At 38.6% G+C, this 23154-nt stretch overlaps 1 protein-coding gene across 2 annotated transcripts; it reads left to right on the forward strand.

Annotated features, from left to right (window-relative positions):
- Positions 1 to 1168: 1168 nt before the first annotated feature.
- Positions 1169 to 22174, forward strand: LOC107100745 (protein FAM65A-like). 2 transcript variants are annotated; one of them, XM_015399368.1, is made up of 17 exons: positions 1169 to 1313; positions 5215 to 5296; positions 5418 to 5548; positions 5630 to 5708; positions 5795 to 5818; positions 6730 to 6783; positions 7889 to 8038; positions 8210 to 8273; positions 8355 to 8398; positions 8499 to 8624; positions 12962 to 13110; positions 13197 to 13305; positions 18599 to 19129; positions 19218 to 19435; positions 20661 to 20751; positions 20828 to 20921; positions 21003 to 22173. In XM_015399368.1, exons 3-17 carry the CDS (start codon positions 5457 to 5459, stop codon positions 21050 to 21052), a joined length of 1875 nt encoding a protein of 624 aa, XP_015254854.1. In that variant the 5' UTR covers positions 1169 to 1313; positions 5215 to 5296; positions 5418 to 5456; the 3' UTR covers positions 21053 to 22173. The 2 variants fall into 2 exon arrangements, with proteins under 2 accessions (XP_015254854.1, XP_015254855.1); XM_015399369.1 differs by lacking the exon at positions 7889 to 8038 and having other exon boundaries at positions 21003 to 22174.
- Positions 22175 to 23154: the final 980 nt, after the last annotated feature.

A 23154-nucleotide genomic window follows, 5' to 3' on the forward strand; every position in this document is an offset into this window, starting at 1 on the left:
CAACGGAGAAAACAGTGACTGAAGCTGAGGGGACATGTTTGTTGCCACAGCAACTAACCGGGCTCAATTTCCGGTCCAGGGAGCTAAACTTCAAAATAATATTCAAAAAAAAAAAAAAAGTAGTGGATATCTTGATAAAATACTTTCTTCAAAATAGTTATAACCAGTTCTAACCTCTGAATAATGGTCAAATGTGATATAGTAAATTATCTATGTTCATGTACTTACATTTGTTCATGTGTCCTGTCAAACACTGTAGCCTGTCTTGATTGATTTAAGCAAATTGTAAAAGCTTTGATTTAGTTGATATGTGACATATATGTAAAGCTTTAGTAAATCCATCTATTTTTACAGTGGTAATTCATGATGTCCAGATATGATACTGATATGGCAGTTTGAGTATTGAACAATACAGATATTGCCCTGATACGATACCAGCGGGAATCAGATTTATTATTTCTTTTATTGTATGGAATGATAGGAAAGTCTTGATCAAGTGATATTCTAACACAGAGAACAATTCTCCAGCATCAGGCATGAGAACAACAGATCCATTTCGTACTTACCAAAAAGTTACAGAAACTTTAAACAAAAGTGTATAGAAGCAAATATCGGAGATATAGATCCCAACTCCAGAGATTTTAGAGAAAGGCCCATATATTTCGATATTCGTTTTTTGGCTGTATCACACAAAAACAACTAGATGGATATAAATCTGTATATGTTTATGATATGTTTAAAACGATGACAAATTATTTAGATAAAAATGTTAAAGAATGAAAATCTTGAGCAAATTCCATTTTTTTACATGCTTAAATCATATAGTAAGAAAATAATCATCCCCTGTTTTTTGTAATCTTTTACAATTGTTTGAGAAATAGTTCTCCTGACTTTCTGATGTTTCAGTTGACGTGCCTTTTGGTGTTGATCAATAACATTAGTAAAATATTAAATGGAAAACTTTATTTGCTGTAAAATAGAATTGTAGTTTTTATTATATTCATTTTAACCATAAAGGATCTAGTAAAAAAAAAAACATATCTACTAGATGTTTATTTTTTTTTTATTTTTGGTCACTTTAAAAGTTGGATGTTTAAAAAAAATAAAATAAAAGAGAGCCGTTATTCTGAAATCTCGCCACCGGAAGTAGTTTTGACTGTACACGATTAGCTTGATTTGGACACAAAATCTGCGAAATCAGTGAGAAGGACAGCGCCCAGAATAACTGTAAACCTCAGCTAGGTGAGGGGCAGCATCTCGCTGAGAATGGGCCTCCGGGTGTTTCCTCCGGGCTGTCGGACACTAAAACAGAGGTAGGACGCTGAAGGTTTGTTTTATCACCAAGGTCAATGGAAGAACCCTGGCTCTTTTCTCTGGACATGAGTCCGTCCGTCGGGCATAAAGAAGTTGTGTCGCTGGGATGTTTTTCTCCTCTTTTCTTTTTTTCACAAACAATAACAGTCTTTCCAGAGGGCTCTGTTAGATGTTCAGTTTATTTCCAGTGTTTAACATGTGTCCAGAGTTGATGGCGGTTGGGGTTCCTTATGAGGACGAAGGGGGGGAAGACTTTTGTGGCCTGTGATGAGCCCCTTCTGGCTGGCTGTGGGTGGGATATGAACGGAATACAAAGTGTGGAAAGAAGTTGGAGCCCCATCCTTCCCTTTAGTGCGAGTGAAGGAGCTGTGCTGTGGTCAGGGTGTGTTTATCCAGCCTGGTAAAGCTAATCCAGTAATCTGGAAAAGAGGTGACTGCATTTTATGGTAACACCACTTCCCCTTCCTCTCCACCTCCTCCTCCTTCTCCTCTTCCTCCTCCTCTTCCTCCCGAAAAAGAACCAAAGTAGGGATGACTGCTGCTCCTATCTGCTCACAGAAAAACCCTTACTAGACTATTACTGGCTTTCAAGTTTTTTATTTTTTTTGTATTATTACATTAGATATAAAATCTAACCAAGTTATGATCAGATTTACTTATTTTCAATCAAAATGCGTCATAAACAGTTCGAGCTCATGTGATGTGAGAGCACAATCCTGCACATCAGATACTCCCACATAAAGTTTAGTGAAACAGTTGCCAACATAGTTAAGAGTGTTTAATTACATTTCAGTATATAATACAGCTATTTATTTGGGGTTATTTAGAGAGAATTAGTGAGCAAACAGTATTAAGTTATGGAGAAATGTAAAAAAAAAAGGGTTGGTTTTATGTAGGGCTGAAACAATTAAATGGATTAACCATTCATTCCCTTTCTTACACACTTAATCCTAAGTGGGGTCGCGAGGGGTGCTGGTGCCTATCTCCAGCTGTCTATGGACGAGAGGTGGGGTACACCCTGGACAGGTCGCCAGTCCATCGCAGGGCAACACAGAGACAGGATAAACAACCATTCACGCACAAACTCACACCTAAGGAGAATTTAGAGAAGCCAATTAACCTAACAGTCGTGTTTTTGGACTGTGGGAGGAAGCTGGAGTACCCGGAGAGAACCCATGCATGCTCAGGGAGAACATGCAAACCCCATGTAGAAAGACCCCGATCTTCTTGCTGCAAGGCAGCAGTGCTACCCACTGCGCCACTTAGCAGCCCTTAAATTAAACGGATTAATCGATTATTGAAATAATCATCAACTTATTTAGTAATCAATTAATCTTTAAATGAAATCTAGAAACTGTATGCTGACAGAGAAACCCACTTAGAAATGTATTGATATCAAAATTATTTTAAAAAAAAACTGTTTTGTCTGTCAATATGCCCTATTCATAACTCTTTTCCACTTGTTTATTTTTGTAAAAAATCTGTAAGGAACCTTTTGCTGTCCGTTAATTAGTCGATGAATCAAAATAATAATTGACAGATTCATCAATTCGCAAAATAATCATTTCCTAACAGCCACCAAAGCTTTGAAAAGAATCTCAAGGAGCATAAGTAAGAGTCGCAGTAGAAAGACATTAGCGGTTCTTTTACAACCCATGTTGGGAAAAAGTCAAATAAATAGAAATGTGCTCTGCTTAGAGGCAAACAAAATGACAGTTGTTGGCTCGTATTCTGTTTGTGGCAGAAAACCATCTGTGTGTGTCACCTTTAACCTTTAATAGAACACAACTCAATACTCTATTCTATTTTGCACCATATTTATTTATTTTGCACTGCTCTGAACCTTCCATATCAATGCCTTTTGCACCAGGACTTTAAACTGGTTTACCTTTTTTCCTGCAGTGTTTACATTCTTGATCACTGCTGCACTTTGTAAAAGGTAAAGCTGTTGTTGCTGCACATTCACTGTTGAAAGCTGTGCACATCGAAAGTTCGTTTTGTATACACTCTGTGTATACAAAATGACAACAAAGTTTGTCTAAGTCTAAGTTAACACAACATCCCCAGTATGAAACAGGGCAGTGGCAGCATCATGATGCATGCAAGTTTTACTTCTATAATTACAGGAAAGCTGCTCAGAAAATGATAGCAGTTCTATTGTAGGCTGCAAAGGAGTTCAAAACTGGGATGAAAGGCAACAACAGTAAACCACCAACCAGAGATACAATTGATTGATTTGGGTCAAATCAGATTAATGGATTAGAATGGACCAGTCAAAGTTCGTAGCTGAATAATCTGTGTCAGGAATTGATTTGCAGAATATAAGTTCAGCTTTTCTGGTTAGAAGGAAGGGGGAGAAACCTCAAATGTTATAAGCGTGAAGATTCCTACTTCTAAAGGCTTGCAGCTGTATTTGCAGCAAATCCTGGCTCTACTGAATTAAAAAAATATAATTAAATGCAATTTTCTTCAGAATTTATGCTCTGCTTTGTCTTGACCTGTCACAAAATGTGAATATAAAGCATAAAAAATTGCAGTTGTGACACTATAAAAAAAAAAAAAAGTGAGGATAAAGAATACATTTTTTTGGCTGAACATTATTCTTGTTTTTTTTCTTTTATGCCTTCCAGTCTTTTCTTATTCCTAAAATGAGACAAACAAATTACAGACAAAACAAAGCACCAAAAAGTTTTAATGATAATATTCCTTCACACCAGAAGCACGGAGGAACTTTTCTCTGCTGAAATTGGCTTAATAATCTTGTGGGGTTTGCCTTTCTCTGATATAAAGCTTTTCTGTTTTTGTTCTTCATAAAAAAAAAAAAAATGTACTCCAGTCTTGTGAGGTTTGTGAACAGTGTCCTCTTTGTGTTTGCTGCTCCGTAGAGAGGGGATTAATCCAGCTAATGACCTCTATGTGAAGAAAAGGGATAAACGCACATCTAATGGGGAGCAAACAGAGCGATTAGCTCTCATTATTATTAATATAAGAGCCGCCTGCTGTGGAGGACATGGTGTGGGTCTAAACTGGTTATGTGTGGATATGGAAGCCATACTGGGCTATTATTGTTGGGTTATTATTGCATGTTGTTGGTTTCACGGTAGTTTGGAGAGAGGGGAGGACTTGAAGTGTGTGTTAAGCTGTAAGAAATGATCAACTGGACCTAATCTTTAGGGATAGTCGGGGCTGAACTAACATCTTCAACGTAGCTGATGTGGGTGGATTAGTTTGATTATTCCTACTAATGAGACTTTGATATATATGTAAACAGATTTTTTTTGTATTTTCCCTGCAACAGGTGAAGCAGCTCTTAGACACTTTCCCCAATGCTGAGCAGATGCTCTTGTTTCTGTGTCCTGTCCAGGCTCCTGCTGGACAGATTTACGTTGCTTTAAGTCTCTAATCTAGATTATTAGGTCTCCTGTTGTAGTTTCCCCCTGACATCTGCTCTCCGGCAAGCTAAAGGCTTGATTTGTGCCCTCTTGTGTTGAGTGGAGTGATGCTTTTTTTATTCTAAGGCCAAACTTCAGTGGAGAATTTCCTGTGTAGCTTCGGCTGTGAGACTTCCTGCGCTACGGTGCTGGACATGGTGGAGCAGGAGGGGGTGGAGAGAGGAAGGGAAAGGAAGGGGAAGAGAAGCATAAGCAGACTGTACTCCCTGCTGCTGTCAGCTGTGGCCTCTGCGGTTGCTGCTAACATTATGCTCGCCCTCTCAGACTTTCAGCTAAGTGGCCCTGGAGAAACTAAGGAAGTGAAACTCCGTAGATGTCCTTAATTTTCCTCCTTCCAGTCACCCCTGTTTGTTTAAAAAAAAAAAAAAAAAACTGTGAAAAAAAGTCAGAGAATAAACCCATAAGATACACAGAGATGTGTTAATACATTCTTCTTATGTGATTTCAGGACATGTACTTCTGTCTGTTAAAGCTGCAAAGCTACACTCCGCTCTCTGAGCATGCAGTGAGAGTATTCCTCCTCTCAGCAGGTGAGTGGCGTTCTTTCAGCTCCATCTCTCCGTTGTCTTGGTGCTTTCAGCTGGAATAATTCCCAAACCTCTTTATCAGAGAAGATAATTCTCCCTCTTCCCTTTCCTCCACTCCGCTCAGTTTGATCCAAAAAGAAAACGTGCCTTGTAAGGAAGCAGGATGTTCACAGGCTCCACCAAACTGCCACCCACCAAAACCCCCCAGCCTGAGCGGCTGGATGAGGTTTACGCTGCTCTACGCAAAGGCTTACAGTGAGTAAAGGCATTGATTCTGTGGATGGCTCCCTGGTGGGATATTATTGGACGGTAAAAATGTTATGTCCTGCTTATCAGGTCATACCTGCAGGTCCACCAGCTGGAGCTGGACAGTTTGGGTCAGCAGATCAGAGAAAACAAGAAAAACAGTCGTCTGGTGAGAACCCGTCCTAGCACCCTTAGCATTCAGTAACAGGGAGTAGGAACCTTGAATTAAATGTTTCCTTCTTCATCTGCTTGCAGGGGTCTCTGTACGAGTTAGATAAGGTAAGTTTATTCACATCTGTTCTGTTTAAGTCCATACAGATCTGAGGCATCATCTCTACTTAAACTCATTGCGGTCATAAGTACTCCATCGTCTGCCCTTACACAGATCTAAAGTTACATCCAGGGTTTAATTTGATTGGTAGTCCAACCTTTGAAGCAATAAGAGCTTCAGTTCTTCTGGACAGACTCTCTGCATGGTTTTATAGTTTAGTGTTCTTCCACAAAGATATTTGTAACATTGGATGGAAGGTCTTGTTCACAGAATCTAGAAATTTTATTGTAATCTTAAAGGGGGGCCCAGAAGAAAATCTTTGGGAACCACTGGCCTAAACCAAGAATCATATATTGGATCATCCGAATAAAAAGCACAACTTGCCACACAAATCGTCTTATATAGGAGAAATCTGCAGGCCTAAATACTGGGTTATTGTAGGCTTATTCAACTATGGCCATTTAAATTATTTTAAAAAATAGAATTAAATGGATTTGAAAAGGGGTGCAGATCCTTTTGTAACAAAGTATGTTACACTTTATTGCGAAAAAAAAATACATTTGCATATTATGAGCAGCTCTTGTGGAATCCACTCCAAAAGCAACCATATTTGAAGGGCCTCATCTAAAGAAATCCCAATATTTTAAACTATGAGTGCTCAGACATCAGTGGGTAGATGTCATGGACCATGTTTTTGTTTTAGCGTTTATGTTTTATAATGTGTCCTATTTGAATGTATGAGCTGCTGTCAGTCAGAGCATTGTTTAAGTTGGATTTAAATTTCTAATAGTTTTTTCTCTGATTATTTTTAATGGAAAAAATAATTTTAGGGCTTTATTTGGTAAATTAACATGTTAAAGTATTTTGATTTGTCTTCTTGGTAAAACAAAGATAACTGGCTTATTTTCCTCTGTTATAGCAAGTGAAAGCCATAGAGAGGTTCATGCGTCGCCTGGAGTTTCACCTAAGCAAGGTTTGTATCTTGATGAAATCAAACGTCTTACATCAACAAAGAAAGTTCTGTTTGGAATAACTATTAAACCAAATCACAAAGTCCTATAAGGTGTAATACCTGTAAAAAAAATGTTCTTAAAGGCTTGTCTGAGGTTTTGTGGACAATTTAACCTACTTATTTAGCTCAGATTTTCCTTTTTGTGTGTATGTTCTCACTTTTCAAGTACTATTTAAATGACCATATTTTAGACAGACTAGCTTAAAATAATGTTATTTTGGCTGCAACATAACACAGTAGGGCTTAAACAATTAATCGGATTAATCACGTTTATTGAAATAATCTACAACCAAACTAATTAAACAGTTTAAAGCAGCATTGTGTAAGTTTTAGCATAATTTGAGAAATCATTTTTCAGGTCAATATACAGAATGTGGTGCGTATTGATGAGCCGTGCAGGGTGACCCTCTCAGAAACTTGAATGGGTCACATGATCCATGGCAGCGCTTTATGGGATTCACTTCTCCCTAAAGATGTTAGACAATAAAGCTGATAGACACCTACCTGATCCAACATATACATTTTTCTCTGAGGAATGAGTTAATCAGGAGTTCTGTCTTTACTAGTATGTCCTTCACTTCTCAACCTGCTGGTCTGCCTCCAGATTAAGAAAAAAAAAGCAGAAGAGTACCAGGGGTACCAAAAGTTTGTTTTAAAATTGATGATTTTATAATAATTTTTTATTTATGATTGGATTTTTATTTTATTTTATGAATATAAAGCAATATATTTATTGTTTCTTTTTATATTGTGTGGCTGGTTGTTTGTAGCTTCTTTATATTGACTGACTAAATATATATGGTGCTGTAGCAGAACGTGTCTGGCTTTCTATAACACTCTAATATGCAAAATATGCACTCTATTTGTTGGTTTTGGGTCGGTACAGGGCTGAATATTGGATAATGTTTAAATCATTCAGTACCTTTAATTGAAAGTTCACCTTATATAATGGATCTATGCTCTGCGATATATAGCGAACAAAATCAATCAGGTATGAAAGTTGGCTTGTGGTTTTATCCCATTCTTAATAACCACAGAGGCTATCTGAAATCTCTGAAATTCCCAGGTGGAGGAACTGTATGAGGCCTACTGTATACAGCGGCGACTGCGAGATGGAGCGAGTAAGATGGTGGCAGCCTTTAACTCTGCCACAGGCAGCAAAGAGGCCCGAGAGAGCCTAAGTGAAGCCAATAAGGGCTATAAAGAGTATACAGAGGCAAGTAGCTAAACTCAGGTCTTCTGAATGTCTGTCATTTTGTCAGTAGCAAGTGTTGAAAGTGTCTAATACTGTTTAACTCTAAGAACTGATTAATTATTGATGAGTTACTGAAGCAGCTAATTGTTTATATGCGAGATAGACTGAGCCTGTATCCTCTTGTCTGTGTAGCACATGTGCTCCCTTGAGAATGAAATAGAAAGCCAGATGGGAGAATTTCATGTCAAGATGAAGGGTGAGTCACTCTTCACACTTACTCAGATACTTCCGTCTATCAGTCCACTTCTCATTTCTTGGTTGATCTCTGATGTCTCAGGCCTTGCTGGGTTTGCACGACTGTGTGCTGGTGACCAGTATGAGGTAAGACACACAGTCATGAGCAGTCCTGGTCAAATCCCCACCCTTTGTTTCCCTTTGCTTGCGGCGGCATTATCTGCTTATTTATGTTTGGCCCTGATAGGTGCTGATGAGGTATGGGCGGCAGCGCTGGAGGCTACGCGGCCGTGTGGAGGTCAGCAACAAGCAGATATGGGACAGTGAGGACTTCACTTTTCAGCCTCTTGTCACAGAACTTCTGTCCATCAAGGTAATCAAACAAATGATTAGTTTACAGGATTTTGACGGTGTAGTAAAGTCAGTGTTTCCTTCAAACCACATGATAGAGCAGAAGAACATTAACACAACAGTAAATCTAGCAGCAGGGTTTGTTTTACAGCAAGGGCTGGATATATGCTAGTAAAGGCAGTTTAAATAAAAAAAATGCTTCAAAGATCCCCCCCAAAGTGTAAATGAAACACATAGGGGCCAGGTGGCAATTTTAAATGGAAAGCTTTTGTTTTTATTTCGAAAGTACAAAAATCCAAACAAATTATTACGATTTACCTTTGTTCTCTTGAGCTCAACTTTATGCAAATGAAAAAATATTTCAGGGAGGTTTTCCAGTCGTGCGAGAAATTTTCGATCAGGCCGACTTTCAGCCTGATTGTGAGTCGTGTAGTGTACAGGAGGTAACAAGATGCGATGAGCCTCTCACGACCACCTCCCGATCAGGAATCGTGAGGTCGAGAGATAATCAAACATCCTCAGGGGGCATGCCCAAAATAGGATTTTTCTTTTTCTTCTTTCTCTCAGATGTAAACACAGCAGCATGGCGGGTAGTAGCCATGTTTTCTCAGCCATGTCTAAGTCCAAATACGTCGCCACCTTTTCATTTTAGAGCTTTCAGCACAAAATTGCACAAATTGCCAAGGCACCCTAGTGAGATTCATATTCCTCTTGAACGAGTCAGAGCAGCTTCATCTCACTGCGGAGCTCAGCCCAACGTGGTTTTTAGACGTACAGTGTGAGCAGGTAGATCGCGTCAGCTGCACATACATCGTGAGCTATGAACTCACACTGCAGCTACAGCTCTCTGTAGCTGCGTGCAACAATTGAAAAAATCGTATGCCCGGCTTAACACAATTTAATACCGTAAAAATCTTAGATGTCTATTGTCACTTATTTGAAAAAGTGAAACTTATTTATCATATAGACAGGATGTTTTAAATGCAACCTGGGCTTCTCCTGGACCTCAGTAGAACCACAGGCTGATCGCCTCCACTGATGCAGTAGTTCATGTAAAGGAGCCCCAGCCACAAGCATTTGTTGCAAAGAAATAAACCGTTAAAGACACCAAATATATCTGTTAAAAATAACCTAATTTTTTAATCTTTTTTTATTTTCTTTGATAATTTTCAGAGACATCTAATTTAGATGTTAATTATCTGTAAATTATAGCCATACCATTTAACCTGCAAGCTTCTTCTGACTATTTGAAGTAATGGAGTCAGAGTTGAGGCTTGAGTCCCTTCGATAATCTGTGAAGGGAAACTAAAGATTAGTAGCGATGGTAACAAATAAACAAAGTATGATTAATCCTTGAAATAACAGTGGAAATATAAGAAATTCTGTTATGCACTTACAAAAAGGGTTTGATATCTCTTATTCCAATAAGCATATTTCCACTGATTATTGAGAAGCCTATAAATTAGATTTTACATCCCATTATTTAAAATTATAATGTACAAAAAAAATACTTTTTTGAACAAATGAATGCACCCTTTTCAGTGATTTTATTATCTTCTGAGAGATGCTTGTTTCCTTTTACTTTCTGACAAATTTCTGTGTTCATTAAAGGAGCCATAACACTGAAATCTGTTGAAGCCTGTGTCTGAAGTGGGAGAGGGGATTATTATTTTATTTACTTTTTTTTTGTTTGGGTTGATTGTTCAAACCAGAAAAGCTCACATGAATGCCCTCTCCTCCTGTGTTAACATCAATAATGGAAGGATGCTAACAGTAGCCCATCTTGCCATCCCCACTCCTGTTTCTGTGTATCAAAAAGGAACAACCAGAGACTCCATGTTGCTCTTTGTTTAGAACTGGATGCAATGGTAAACAAACCATGGAAACTGCTAATATAGATAACGCTGCATCCACATAAACTCACATTATTTTGTGCACCCTTGCGAGAAAAGAAACGGGGGAATAAAAAGCAGTCCAAGCAAGCTCCATTTAATTTTTTTTCCCATAAAATGATTAAATATCAATTGAAAGACATTTTCAGAAGGCTTATAAAGTAAAAAACCAGGGTATGATTCCTTTAGAACTGATTTCAAAGCTTTAATTTGCAAAGGTTTAAACAATTTTAGGCTTAACAGAAATTGCCAATTTAAAAAATTTTAGCAATTAAAATGCCTGTCTGACCACATGTACGGACACTGACACTTGAGCATAAATACAGACAAAAATAAACACTACATTTTCATTCCACTAATACGCACAGTTTGAAAGAGGTGTTAGAGTTTTGTTGATGGAGAAAGATTTAATAAGTCAGACAACCATATGATTTTTTTTTACTAACACTGCAGAACAGCAATGTTAAACATTGCAAATAAACATGGATCTGGTTCATTATTATTATTATTATTATTATTATTATTATTTTTTTTTTACATTATTTCAAGGGATTGTGATCATCACTTTTCTTAGGTTTATTTGTGATTGTTTTGATTAGTTTACTGGTATCAGTTAAACCAAAATTGGCTTTTCATTATTTCTCATACTTTCTGAGTCTTTGTTACTGTAATCACCAACTGTTTCATCTGGGAAGTAGCTGCTGCAAAGGGCTGAGGAAACATTTTGAAACATCTGACATATCAACAGTTTTTAATGGAATGTGATGCTCCAAAGGGTCCTTTTTACAGGACCTTCAAAGCCAACAAATAGAAACTGTTATCTGGTCCAGTAACAAGAGGAAGTCACTGGAGTGAGGCCGGGACATGTTATGTGGTCAATATTTGACCATATAACTAATTCTATGTAAATCAAATTTTTTCCACATAAATCAATTCAGTTTTACCTCAGGTTATTTATATAGCACCAATTCATAACACATGTCATTCAGGGCACTTTACAGGAACAGTTCAATTAGATCATACAGTCGTATTGGTTTAAAGTTTCTGTCTAATGAAAACCAGCTGATTGCTTCAAGTCATTGACTTGCAGGACACGCTACTCCTGGATGAGCTTGTGGCCACAGTAGTTCTTCATACCCATTTTGTTGTCGACTCTACAGCATTACCTCATACCAAGCATCCATGCAGAGACAGTGGAGGGGAAAACTTCCTTTAACAGGAAGAAACCTTCAGCAGAGCCAGGCCCAGCATGAGAAGCTTTCTGCTGAGGCAGACAAGGAGTTCAAGGAGTCAGAAGCAGCTGTTTAAAAGGATCATAAAAAGCACTGACCAATAACTAATTTCTATGTTAGAAAAGTTAAAGGTAAACCAGCTCCACAGGTTGCTCCGTCTAGAAAAGAAGCAGATGAGCTCTGAGCCAATTTTCATGTCAAAGGGATTTTCTAAGGCTATTAATCAACGTGGTAGGAATACTCAATACCTTTTTGTTTTTAAAGAGAGCACATTAAGTTATGAGCCAATAACTACTGTATGTCTATGAGAGAAACCAGACTTGACACTGAAACAAGCCCAACTCTGTCATCTATATCTAAAGGGGTTAATGGCATTGGGCCAGGTGATATTTTGCTCCAGGATGGTCTCAGTACCAAACAGGAGATGCCAGAGAAATCTTTTATGATCAGAAAAAGCAGAGAGAACCTAAACTTAGGGGTTGAAATAACAAATACTGCAGATTGATGAAAAGTGGTCCCTATGTTCTCCTGCAGCCTAAGCCTATAGAAGCATACATATAAAGATATCTAAGGATAACCTGAGCCACTAGAACTATAAACTTTTTAAAATAGAACATTGTAACACAACACTAAATAGTAGACTGGGTGTCGTTGACTGACTAAATTTGGTAGTTGTTATCTATCATGGGAGAGGAGCCTGATAACGAAAATATTTGCTATTTTACTTTTAGAAGCACATTGAGAGTGAATTTCTGTTAAGAACATTAGGAACAGTCCTATCTGTGATATGAGATGCAGCTTGGTTATTTAGGGCTTTATAACTGAGAAGGAGGATTTTAAATTCATAATAATAATAATGATTAAACTTTATTGATCTCACGTTAGAGGATCTCCCTCTGCATTTAACCCATCCCCTTGGGGAGCAGTACTAAGACCATATACTAAACCCATAAAGGGAAGCTAGAATAGAAGAAATATGATCTCTCTTTTTAAATTTTCAGTCATGTTAAAGGATAAAGGAAACCTCATGATTAAAGTGATTAAATGTTTTTGTTGTTGTACTGCAGACGTCCTCCTAGGATAAATTATAGGAGATAATCTGCAACAGTCAGATAATACAAGAAAATGTGCGGCTCATGTTTTGTTTGTGGTTAGCCGCTTTAGATGGTTATCTCTCATGTTGAATGGTCTCTGAGCGGCTGTGTCTCACATGTTTGCTCTCCTCTGTTGTCAAGGTGACAGAGCTGAAGAGCCTGGCCAATCATGTGGTGGTGGGCAGTGTGTCCTGTGAGATGCTAGATCTTTTCTGCCCACTGCCACAGACACTCGCTGTGGACATCAACGACCTGGGGACGGTGAAGCTGAACCTGGAGGTCACCTGGAGGTCATACACACACCTTTAGCACACCTGCCAATGTTACTGCTACTTTAATTTTTAAGTCTGACTCTACCTTGTTCTTTGTTTTTCAGTCCGTTTGATAGGGATGACCAGACGTCCTCGTCCAACACTGTTTCCAAACGACTTCTGTCCAATCAAAGCCCTCCTGACACTCCGTCTATGCGCGAGCAGGTGTTTTATGTGAGTCCCATTAAAATTTGTCTTTATTTACAGTGGTAGAATAGTACCTGCACCATTTTAAACTTTTAAGATGCATTCTACTTTACAACAATCCACTTTAATGTTTTTTTATTGGGATTTATAGGGCACATAACTGTAAGGAAATATTAGCCATTGATTTTAAATATTCTTTTAGAAATGCACCAATCCAGTTTTTTCCAATCCAATGCCGATACCTGGACTGAGCGTATCGGCCGATACCGATCTGATTCAACTGTAACATGAATGAATAATATAAACCATAAAATAAACAGTGAAAAGAAAGCAATAATAGTTCGTTATAAAGTGCACTGGATTGGATCTCCGATATCTGATCCAAATAATTAGTCGATATCGTAGCTGGTATCTGATCCAGGTATTGAATCGGTACATCTCTATAATTTCTTTATGTTTTTTTTAAGCTTTTGACATCTTAAAGTTTTCTTTAATCATTTATCTAAACATAAATAGAGAGAATAGTAAAGCTAAAACACTACTAGACATAGGTGTCCACCTAAACTGTTTAAAGGGAGCATTTATCAGAGACGAACTTAAGAGGTTCATATTAACTCTAGAGGAGCGTCTGAGGGCCATGGTTCGGGTTGGAGTCTGTGTACATGGCACTATTAGTTATGCACTCTACAAAGTTTTCTCAGTGTTATATTGGTAAAAAGAAGAAAAAAAGAAATTAGTTGAACATACATGTTGAGAATGCTATGTTTGTGGTCAGATTTACCCAAAATGTTTTTAGCCAACATTCAAAACGACACTTGTGGATGAAAACTTAACTCTACACCTTTCCTTGAACACATCATGCCCATATTGAAACATGAAATGGCAGCATCATGCTAAGGGGAGCATAGATAGGGGGACATGGGAAGGTGGACTGAGCTATGGATTGTGTGCAGACCGCAACTCTCTGAGCGTATCTGTTCAGACTCTCTACATGCTACAGGTTGGAAACTTGTTAGAGACAAACCCCAGAAGACTTACAGCTGTGAAAATAATGTTGAGTTTTTCTTTAAATTTGAAAGCATGCTCTGCTTTGCATGGGTCTGATGCATAAATTGCCAGTAAAATACATTCCAGGGGTATGATTGCTCTTACACAGCAGACTGTCTGAGTTTATATGATCTATCGCACCAATTGGCTGTTAATTACTGTCATTTCACTGGCTTGCTTTCTTTCAGCTGCTCCCTGGTTGTTTTGTGTCTAGCTGTAGCTCTGAACTGTGTGAGAATTTTCCCAGAGGTTTGTGTGGCCGATCATGTGGATGTGGGAGAGCGAATGTCGGCAGTAGGGCTTTGTGTGGTGGCGACAGTTTGTTTGAGCGTAACTGTGGCACTTGTACCTGTTTAATAGTGGTTTAGTAGTACTCCAAAGTGTCCCTCCTCTTCCTCACCCCAACGGAGAGCGTGTCTCATTGTGGGCTGTACCACAGTCGCTCATTGGTGGAGGCTTTTCCAGGTGTTGACGCGTCCCTGCGATGGGATTTTGGGCGAGCAGAGTCCCACATCGTTTCATCACAGTTGGTGCGTTTGGCCGTAGCTGTAGCTTAGTCCATAGTCTTTAATCTAAGTGACATATTCATGTAATTTTTCCATTCAATGGAAAGGGTTTAATTATGACAAAATTAAAATCTGATGTATTTATTTGTTTTTTTTTTGTTTTTTATATTTAGAATCAGGAAATGAACAAAAGAGAGACACCATCATTCTTAATAAACTAAATCTGTTTAAAAGTACAGCTTGGAAGCAATAGCGGTAAAATGGCTACTTGTGCAGATAGCTTAACAAATTCACAAGCTAATATCAAAACAATGGCGGGGATAAAAAAATTAAATAGCTTCACTTTCCTCAATTTTATTTCATAACTTCTCATTACAAGAGCAAATTGGTGTATTTTATTGTATTTAATAAACTGACACAAAGTCTGTCATGGTAGGAAAATGATGCATTATTTTGAAAATATATTCAATTCAATTCTGAAAAGTGTCTTATGATAAAAGTTTGATTTGGGTTTTTAAGGCTGATACCGATTATTTTGACATCAGTCTAACCAGATCCCTGACATGTGCTGCCAATATTACTTTTGTGTGTCCTCAATTTACATGATAACAATTATATGTGATAACCAATGTTACACATGTCTCAATTTAGACAAAAAAGAAACATTTATTAATGAATCAAGGTAAACATTAGCGATGGATATTATATGATGCAGCGACTATGCATGTGGTTGATTTCAAGGCACGGTTGCTACATGGACAAATGAACCTGTGAGTATCTGTTGGTCATCATATTGGTAAAACCTCTAGATTTGATTCAATATTCAAAACCCTGAGTCAGTACTTCTCCAATATTCCACAAAATAGCTCTGCTTCATTGGCATTAGATGGAGGGCATTCATGGTAATAGATCTTTTATTTCTTGCCATAAATTCTTTATTCTTGTCTAATCCATTATCTTTCCATCAACCATAACCAGCTTCTATGCCCCTGTTGAGGAACAGCGTCCACACAGGATGATACTGCAACCACCTTTTTTCTCTTTGGGGACTTGATGTTTAGGGTTTACTTGTTGTCTCACTTGACCTGAGCGCCTTTTTCTTACATATTTAGCTAGATTTTTGGTGGAACCTATTCAGTAGCTTCTTCCTTCCTGCCACTATTAAGACCTGATTTTTGGTGTGAATCATTAATAGTAGTCATGGCAACACATGGTTCCCGTGGCTCGCCATTATTGATTCCGTCCCGATAGCGGAACCAATAAAAACGTTGTTGGGGCCGGGACATTTGTGAGATACGCCATTAACTTTTTGTCTGGAAAATATGAGCAATTGTAAATGTAATGAAAATTGGCCATCCAGCCAAGAGTTTTCTCCATGGGTAAAACCAGTACCAGGGAACATACATGAAGCACAGTGTATTTTGTGCAAGAAGTAATTCAAGCTCGGAACAATGGGAATTAAGGCAGTGGAGTCTCACATGCGAAGCGCGAAACACAAAGCATCAAAATCGAGTTACCGAGAAACAGCCGGTATTTCTCAGTTTTGTTCCACCCTTGTCTCTGCAACGCCTCCACTTATCACCAAATCAAACATACTAAGAAAACGATACAAAGAAAAATAACTGCAAAAAAGACACTGGTTATGTCGTAGCTTTAAAACTGATTTGTTTTGTTTCCTGCTAAAACAAAGTTTGTGAATTCCGTTAAATAATTGTTAAAATATACCAGTATATCATTTGTGTGTTTTTAGCTTTCTTCCTGTATGGGAAGTTTTTCAAAATTTGAAACATTAGTGCAATGGTTTATCTTAAAATAAACCTTTGGGTTAAGCTGTTGCAAACGAGTTTTTCTTGTGAATTTGGTCTTAAATTTTTCTTTCAAGTGGCATTAAAAAGTCTTAAAAAGTCTTGAATTTAACTTGCCTTATGCTGTAGGAACCCTGCAACAGATGCTCAAATCGAAGCAAGGGAGCTTTCCAACTTCTTTAGTGTTGGAATCTTTTCCAAATAATTCCTATTTTGTCCAGCCTGCCAGGCGGAGGGCATGTCTTGGTATGGCTGCAGATTAGCCAAACTTTATTTTTTCTAAACCTTGATTAAACAGTTCTGCATGAGGTGTTCAAAGCTGTAGCTGTGTTTTATGATCTAACTCTGCTTCCATGGTTCTGTTTAGTCTCCAATGTTATCTAATAAGCCTCTGAGGTCTCCAAAGTAAAACTCTGTCAATTATATTTGGTTATCCGAAGGCAATTGGTTGCGTTAGATTTTTGTACAGTGGCATCAGATGGAAAGGGGATGTATGCAGATGCATGCCACACTTTTCAGAATATATTTAGAAACAAATTGGAAAAGTTTGTTTCCCATGACTTTACCTTAAAGGGATAGTTCGGTATTTTTGACATGAATCTGTATGGCAGATGTCTCCCTCCGCCTAGCTGGGCGGAGGGAGACATGGCTGTTGTTGGGCTCGCTGTCTGAATGACGGCGCGCACTGATACGAACAGAGAGAAAATAGGACCAATTGATAACGACGTGTGACTTTTTCCACTACAATGTTTTTGGGATGCAAAAATATCGCTCTTTTGAACACATAATGTTTTGGGAAGAGAAAAGTTTTATTTCGCTGTTCCTAAAAACCTGCCGGACTACTTTTGGCTTGACCAAAACTGGACGATAACTCTGCTCACAGGACGCTGCCAGGGGTAAGTCAGTGTGATTGCATGCCACTGGTGATGGGGATGCCATACAGATTCATGTCAAAAATACCGAACTATCCCTTTAATGCACTGCTTTGCATTCCCAATAAAACATACTAAGGCAAGGCAAACATTATGTATCAGAGTTATAACACTAAATAAATATTATATTTATTTTGTAATTCTATTGATCAACATGGTAGGAATACTTGATGCTTTTTTGTTTTTAAATCCAATTACATTAAAGTTATTTTCAAATCTGTGTGAAACTATTATTTTCTTTTTCTCTGCGACTATAAATATCACACTGGTTGAAGTGTAGTTACACATTCAGGAAATAAAAAGCTATCTGTAGTCGATTGATTATTGCCAATATAATCAAAACAACAAAAAAGGAAGCTACGTAAATGATTATGTCATGGATGTTCTTAAAAACAATCCCTTCTGAACTTTATTAAAGGAACTCATTTGGCAGCTAGTTTATAACATCCGTCCCTCAATTCATGTTGAAGAGTTAAAGTAGAAATTAGTTCCAAACATCCAGCATCCCTCACATAATCAGCAAAGTCAGAGCATTCCTCTCTGTGTTTTGGCCTCTACTAAAGACTTCAAGTGCTTCACTCTGCAAACCAGATCCAGATTTTCTGTTTTTACTTGAAACATATGGCTCTTCTTATAATAAACACATGAATGCACTTATGACACATGGGGATAGGTTTCTAGTTTTCAGAGGGCTGTTTCAATCTGTCTTTCTTCTGTGCTACTTAAACAGTGGATATTTCTACTGTGCAAAAGACCTTAGTTAAACGTAATGGTTTTATATTTTGTTTTCAATCCCTCAGTCTCTCAGGAAGAAGTTAATTATACATTATATATATTATAAATCTGGGCTTTAAAATGTGCTTTTAGTTTTACAGATCTATAATCCAGTTGCCTCTGACATTTTCAACCATCAGTTTAATCCTTTGTTTCATTTTCTGTCATTATTTGACTGTAATGAGTTAAATTCAGTTGTTTTGTTAACCTACAGTACATGTTGATGTGACTGGGATCCTTTTTACCCCACCACTAGTCCCTGCTGAAGCGTCAGGGGGAGATGGAGAACGGTACCGTATGGTCCAACTCCTCTGAATCATCAGACGACTCCTCCAGTCCGGCACTGGCTCATCACACTCAGAGGCTGATGGCCTCCAACCTGCTGCAAACTACTCCCACCACTCAGCTGTCGCTCGCACCACACAAGTCCAGCGTGTCCACGCCGTCGCTCTCGTCCAACCAGGAGGAGGATGAGACGGAAGGCGTAGATATTTTCCCTCAGCAGGAAGCAGTGCCTAACGGCCATCTGCAGGCCCCCTGTTCAGACTGTGGTGCTGCTGACAGAGCTTCTGTTCAGTCAGAGGACATCATCTCTGAGACCTCAGCTGAGCTTCTGGAAAGGGTGGACACTTTGGCTGCAGATGTGCAGACTGAGCAATGTGAGGAGTCCGCAGCTGGATTGAGCGAGGCTGAAATTGAGGAAATCACTGCAGAGACTTTCCAGGAGACTCAAAGTCAGGCACATCTACCAGTCCAGGAAAGCAAACAAACAGAGGACACTCCAGCGGTGGGCTGAAAACTAAACACAGCAGCTCTTTTCTATAAAAACTGTGTTTAACTGCAACTTTTTAACCCTCTGCTTTATTTGTCCTCAGGCGCCTTTTCCTTCTTCTGCCAGTTTCAATCAGGAAGTTGAGACCGCCCTCGAAAGCTTCGACTTTCTCAACTTTTCAGATGTGGAAGAAGAGGAGGAGCAGCAACAGCAGGAGAAAGAAGAGCTAGAGGGAAGATGTGAAGAGGACCAAAATAAAACCCAGCAGGAGAAAATATTAGAAGAAAAAGATGATGAGGAGAATGTGTGCTCTGAGGGAAGGTTAGTATCAGCAGGAGGAAGTGGTTTATCTTATTCTTTCACATTCATGATTCAACATTTCACAGAGCTCCAGAGGCCAGTACCACGAAGCGAGCTCAAACTATTTCAATCAATTCCCCACTATGGTAATCAGAAGGAAGAGCACCATATTTCTCCTGTGAGGAACAAAAAGCTCCGAGAAATTTGAAGAGAAAAAAACAATCTCAATAAAAAAGAAACATGGTGGCGGCATGAAAGGGACGCCAAATAGTGTAGCAAAGGACTGCCGTCTGTGTAAATGAGCAAGCTACACATTAGTGTCATTTAACACACACTGCATCCCAATCGATGTACTGCATATTAACAGGGTGTCCCCTGGAAGTGAAGATGACTTTGCGACTTTTGCGTAAAATGGCATGACCATACATACAGTCTATGGTACAGTGTGGGCCGAACTTCTGTGGGTCACAGAGCCAACACACTCTTCTAGGATCTGGCATATATGCCAGTCCGGCCCCTGAAAACCTGTATCAGTCATACTGTAATAGTGATCCAAAGGATCTTCTTACAATTTGCACTCTGATTTTATTAGCTTCATATATCAATTATACAAAAAAAAGTGAATGCCAGGGCTTTATGAGGACATTATACAGAAAACAAATACAGAATAGTAAATGGTTGGTATGTCAAAAAGGAGGAAAAATAAATAAATTAAAAACAATTTAATTTGTCAATGACATATTAGTTTTAACTTTTTTTTTTTAGCTTTTTGGATTTTAAGTTCCTTTATTTCGATGTTGTTTTATTTAAGTTCTTTTTCCCTCTGAATGAAATTGAGTCTTCAGTGAAAGGGAACGTAATTGTCTCCATAAGAGCTGATTGGCTGGAGGGGGAGCATTTTCTAGGATTCAGATCAATCCTGAAAGCTAGCCTGCCCCGGAGCAGCTTTGCCATTGACAGGCGTGTTACCATGGTGACAAGCCTCGCTAAGAGTGATCGCAGCTTTGAGGTACAGGAAAGACTGGGTTAAATCTGAAGTTGTCTCACTAAACCAGCAGTCCCACTTAGTGGTACAGACCTCAGTTGTCAGTTATAAATGTTATGATAATTTGAAAAATACATTTTGTTTGATTTTCAGTTTAATTTGATCCTAGAAAAAGCAAAATACAAACAAATCTGTAAGGAGGTAAATTCTTTCTGACTGCACAGTCTGCTTTAGTTGCATCATTTTTTTTGGTCATTACAGTGATGAAGAGGAAGCAGACGGCTTGGAGTTCCTTATGGAGGCTCCAGAAGGATTTAGGAACTCCGATGAAGACTGTTTCTCAGAATCACAGGTAAACAGAGCCCTCAGGGTCGCCCTCATGTTGCTCTGACTGCTTTCATGTAAATATTTTTTCTTCATTTTTCAAGGAGTCGAGTGTTTCAGACGTGCAAGATTTTGGCCAAGTGGAAATTCTGGAGGAAAAACATAAGCAAGACGGCGAAAATGGAGATGGACCTCATGGTGAGAGAAGAAGGCTGTTAGTAAACAGAGGAGGAAGCTGGTACTAGCTGTAAGAGCTTATTAATCTGTTTTATCTTTCAGAGGAGGAAAGCTCTCATGATCAGCACGGGAGTCCTTCCACGCCCAGCTAGTCAGCCACTGCTGTTTTTTTTTTTTTTTTGCTTTTTTTTGACTGTGTGGAGCCACAGTCAATCCATTTGTTCCGTCCTGACATACCAGTGCCATCGCGCTCCCTCTCGCTCTGCAGAAATGGAGGCCTTGAGGATGTTCCACTCAACACTCAGACAAACAACCTCTGCCTGTCATGGTGGAGTTTGCGCTTGTTTGTTGCCTTGTTTACCAGGAAAACTGAACCTGTGAGCTCCTGCACTCACTGCATCCTGCTGTCTGTGTTAAAGTGGCACTGAACAGCAGTTTACATGTTTCCTATACTTCTCCCATCCTGTGATGGATTCAGCGTCCCAAAAACATTTCAGGAACAGATCAAAGCGGCCTTCTGTTTTAATTTTTTTTGCGCTTGTTCATTAATTTTATATAAGAAATTATTTTGAAATGATTTTAAGTTTTTGTTTATCAATCTACACAGAAGCATTTAAAGGTATTCAGACAGCACCAGTGGATATAATCAGCCTGATGCTCTTTCATTACCAGAGGACAGGCTACAAACATGTGATGTTTATCTGCAGACCAGAAATCCTCCCTGAAAACAATCATTTCCTTCAACATCCCTCTCAGCGCTGACGCTGAATGAACACGTTCTCTTATCAGCGAACATTCAGGAGTTAACAACTCATTCTGGGTCGTGCGTTTGCAAAGATGACAACCATCTGCAGTTTGCAACTATATTTAAACCTGCATGTGTAGCCGTCTCATGCTGCCAGCATGTCTGTATAATAACGAAGCTTAACTGATCGGTTTAAGTGTGTAAGCTAGGCTCTGCTCCAAGAAAGCCACTGTGTTCCTATAAAAAAAAGACTGCCTCATGGGGGCTCTGTGGTCTTTTATTGTTGTGCTTTTACCTGTTTCATCAGAAAGTGCCTCAAGTGACATAAGAGATGTTTTAAAGGTTTTAAACGCCACCAGTGGTTGATGGCAGTGTTTATTTTCTGATTCACTTTAAGGAGTGTGCACAATGAGAGATATTTACTGTTTCATAATAAGAATTGTATATGTCCTGAACTGTTCAAAAGGTTTATGTTCAGAAATGTTCGAACTTTATAAAAGTTTCTTTAAAACCAACTCACCCTTTGGGTTGTCATTTATTGTGTTGAAAATATTTCTACTGGATTTATTATGACATTGGAATGTTTTAGACCTGCTTTGACCAATAACACTGATTTTTGTCTTTTCAAATTTAACTAAATAAAAAAAAAATACTTTATTAATCCCAAAGGGAAGTTAAATGTTGCTCATAAATAATTTTTTTAACAGATGTTTTAGGTGTTTATAGCTGTGGGCAGGAAGGATCTTCTGTAGTGGTCTGTCTTGCACCAGATCTGGAGAAGCCTCTGACTAAAGACACTCTGTTGTTTAAAAATCTTCTAAAGAGGATGCTCGTTGTTTTCCATAATGTTCTTCACTTTATGCAGAATTATTCTTTGTGAAATAATCTCCAGAGGTTCTAGAGGAGTTCCTAGAACAGATCAGGCCTCCTTAATTGGCTTGTTGATCTTTTGTTAAGCCATAAGCTCTATTACTGTTACTCCAGCAGATGATGGAAGAAACTATCACCCTCTCCAAAACAGAACACCTCCACTTCTTCCCCCATGATAATAGGTTTCAACTTGATTCTTTTTCTTCTGAAATCTACAATCATCTCCCTTGTTTTGTTGATTTAGGAACAGATGACTGATTTCACACCATGCCACAAAGCGGTTCACCAGCTCTCTGTGCTCAGCTTTTTGTCCATTTCTGATGCACCCAGTGACTGCAGTCATTGGAGTATTTCTGCAGATGACATGACTGTCTGGTACTGGAAGTCAGACGCGTACAGAGTAAAAAGGAATGGTGAGAATTTTCTCCACTGTGGTGTTCCTGTGCTGCTGACAATTTGATTAGACAGCTAACCCTTCAGTTTAACAAACTGTTGTTTGTCAGGTAGTCTTTGAACCAGGCAACTGTTGCTGCCTCCACCTGAGTCTTGTGAAGTTTCTCACAAAGTAAGTCAGGTTGAATTGTATTAATTGTACTGGAGAAATCAGAGAACATGGTCCTCACAGAGCTGTCTGCCATT

The sequence above is a fragment of the Cyprinodon variegatus genome, unplaced genomic scaffold (assembly GCF_000732505.1).
Source record: "Cyprinodon variegatus isolate N-32 unplaced genomic scaffold, C_variegatus-1.0 Scaffold1005, whole genome shotgun sequence".
In the NCBI taxonomy this organism is placed as follows: Eukaryota; Metazoa; Chordata; class Actinopteri; order Cyprinodontiformes; family Cyprinodontidae; genus Cyprinodon; species Cyprinodon variegatus.

Excerpts from the sequence above, each read along its gene's own strand:
- LOC107100745 (XM_015399368.1), top strand. The coding sequence starts at position 5,457 with ATGTTCACAGGCTCCACCAAACTGCCACCCACCAAAACCCCCCAGCCT. Across the intron at positions 6,784-7,888 it reads TGGAGTTTCACCTAAGCAAG|GTGGAGGAACTGTATGAGGC; the intron begins GTTTGTATCTTG and ends TGAAATTCCCAG. Across the intron at positions 8,625-12,961 it reads CAGAACTTCTGTCCATCAAG|GTGACAGAGCTGAAGAGCCT; the intron begins GTAATCAAACAA and ends TCTGTTGTCAAG.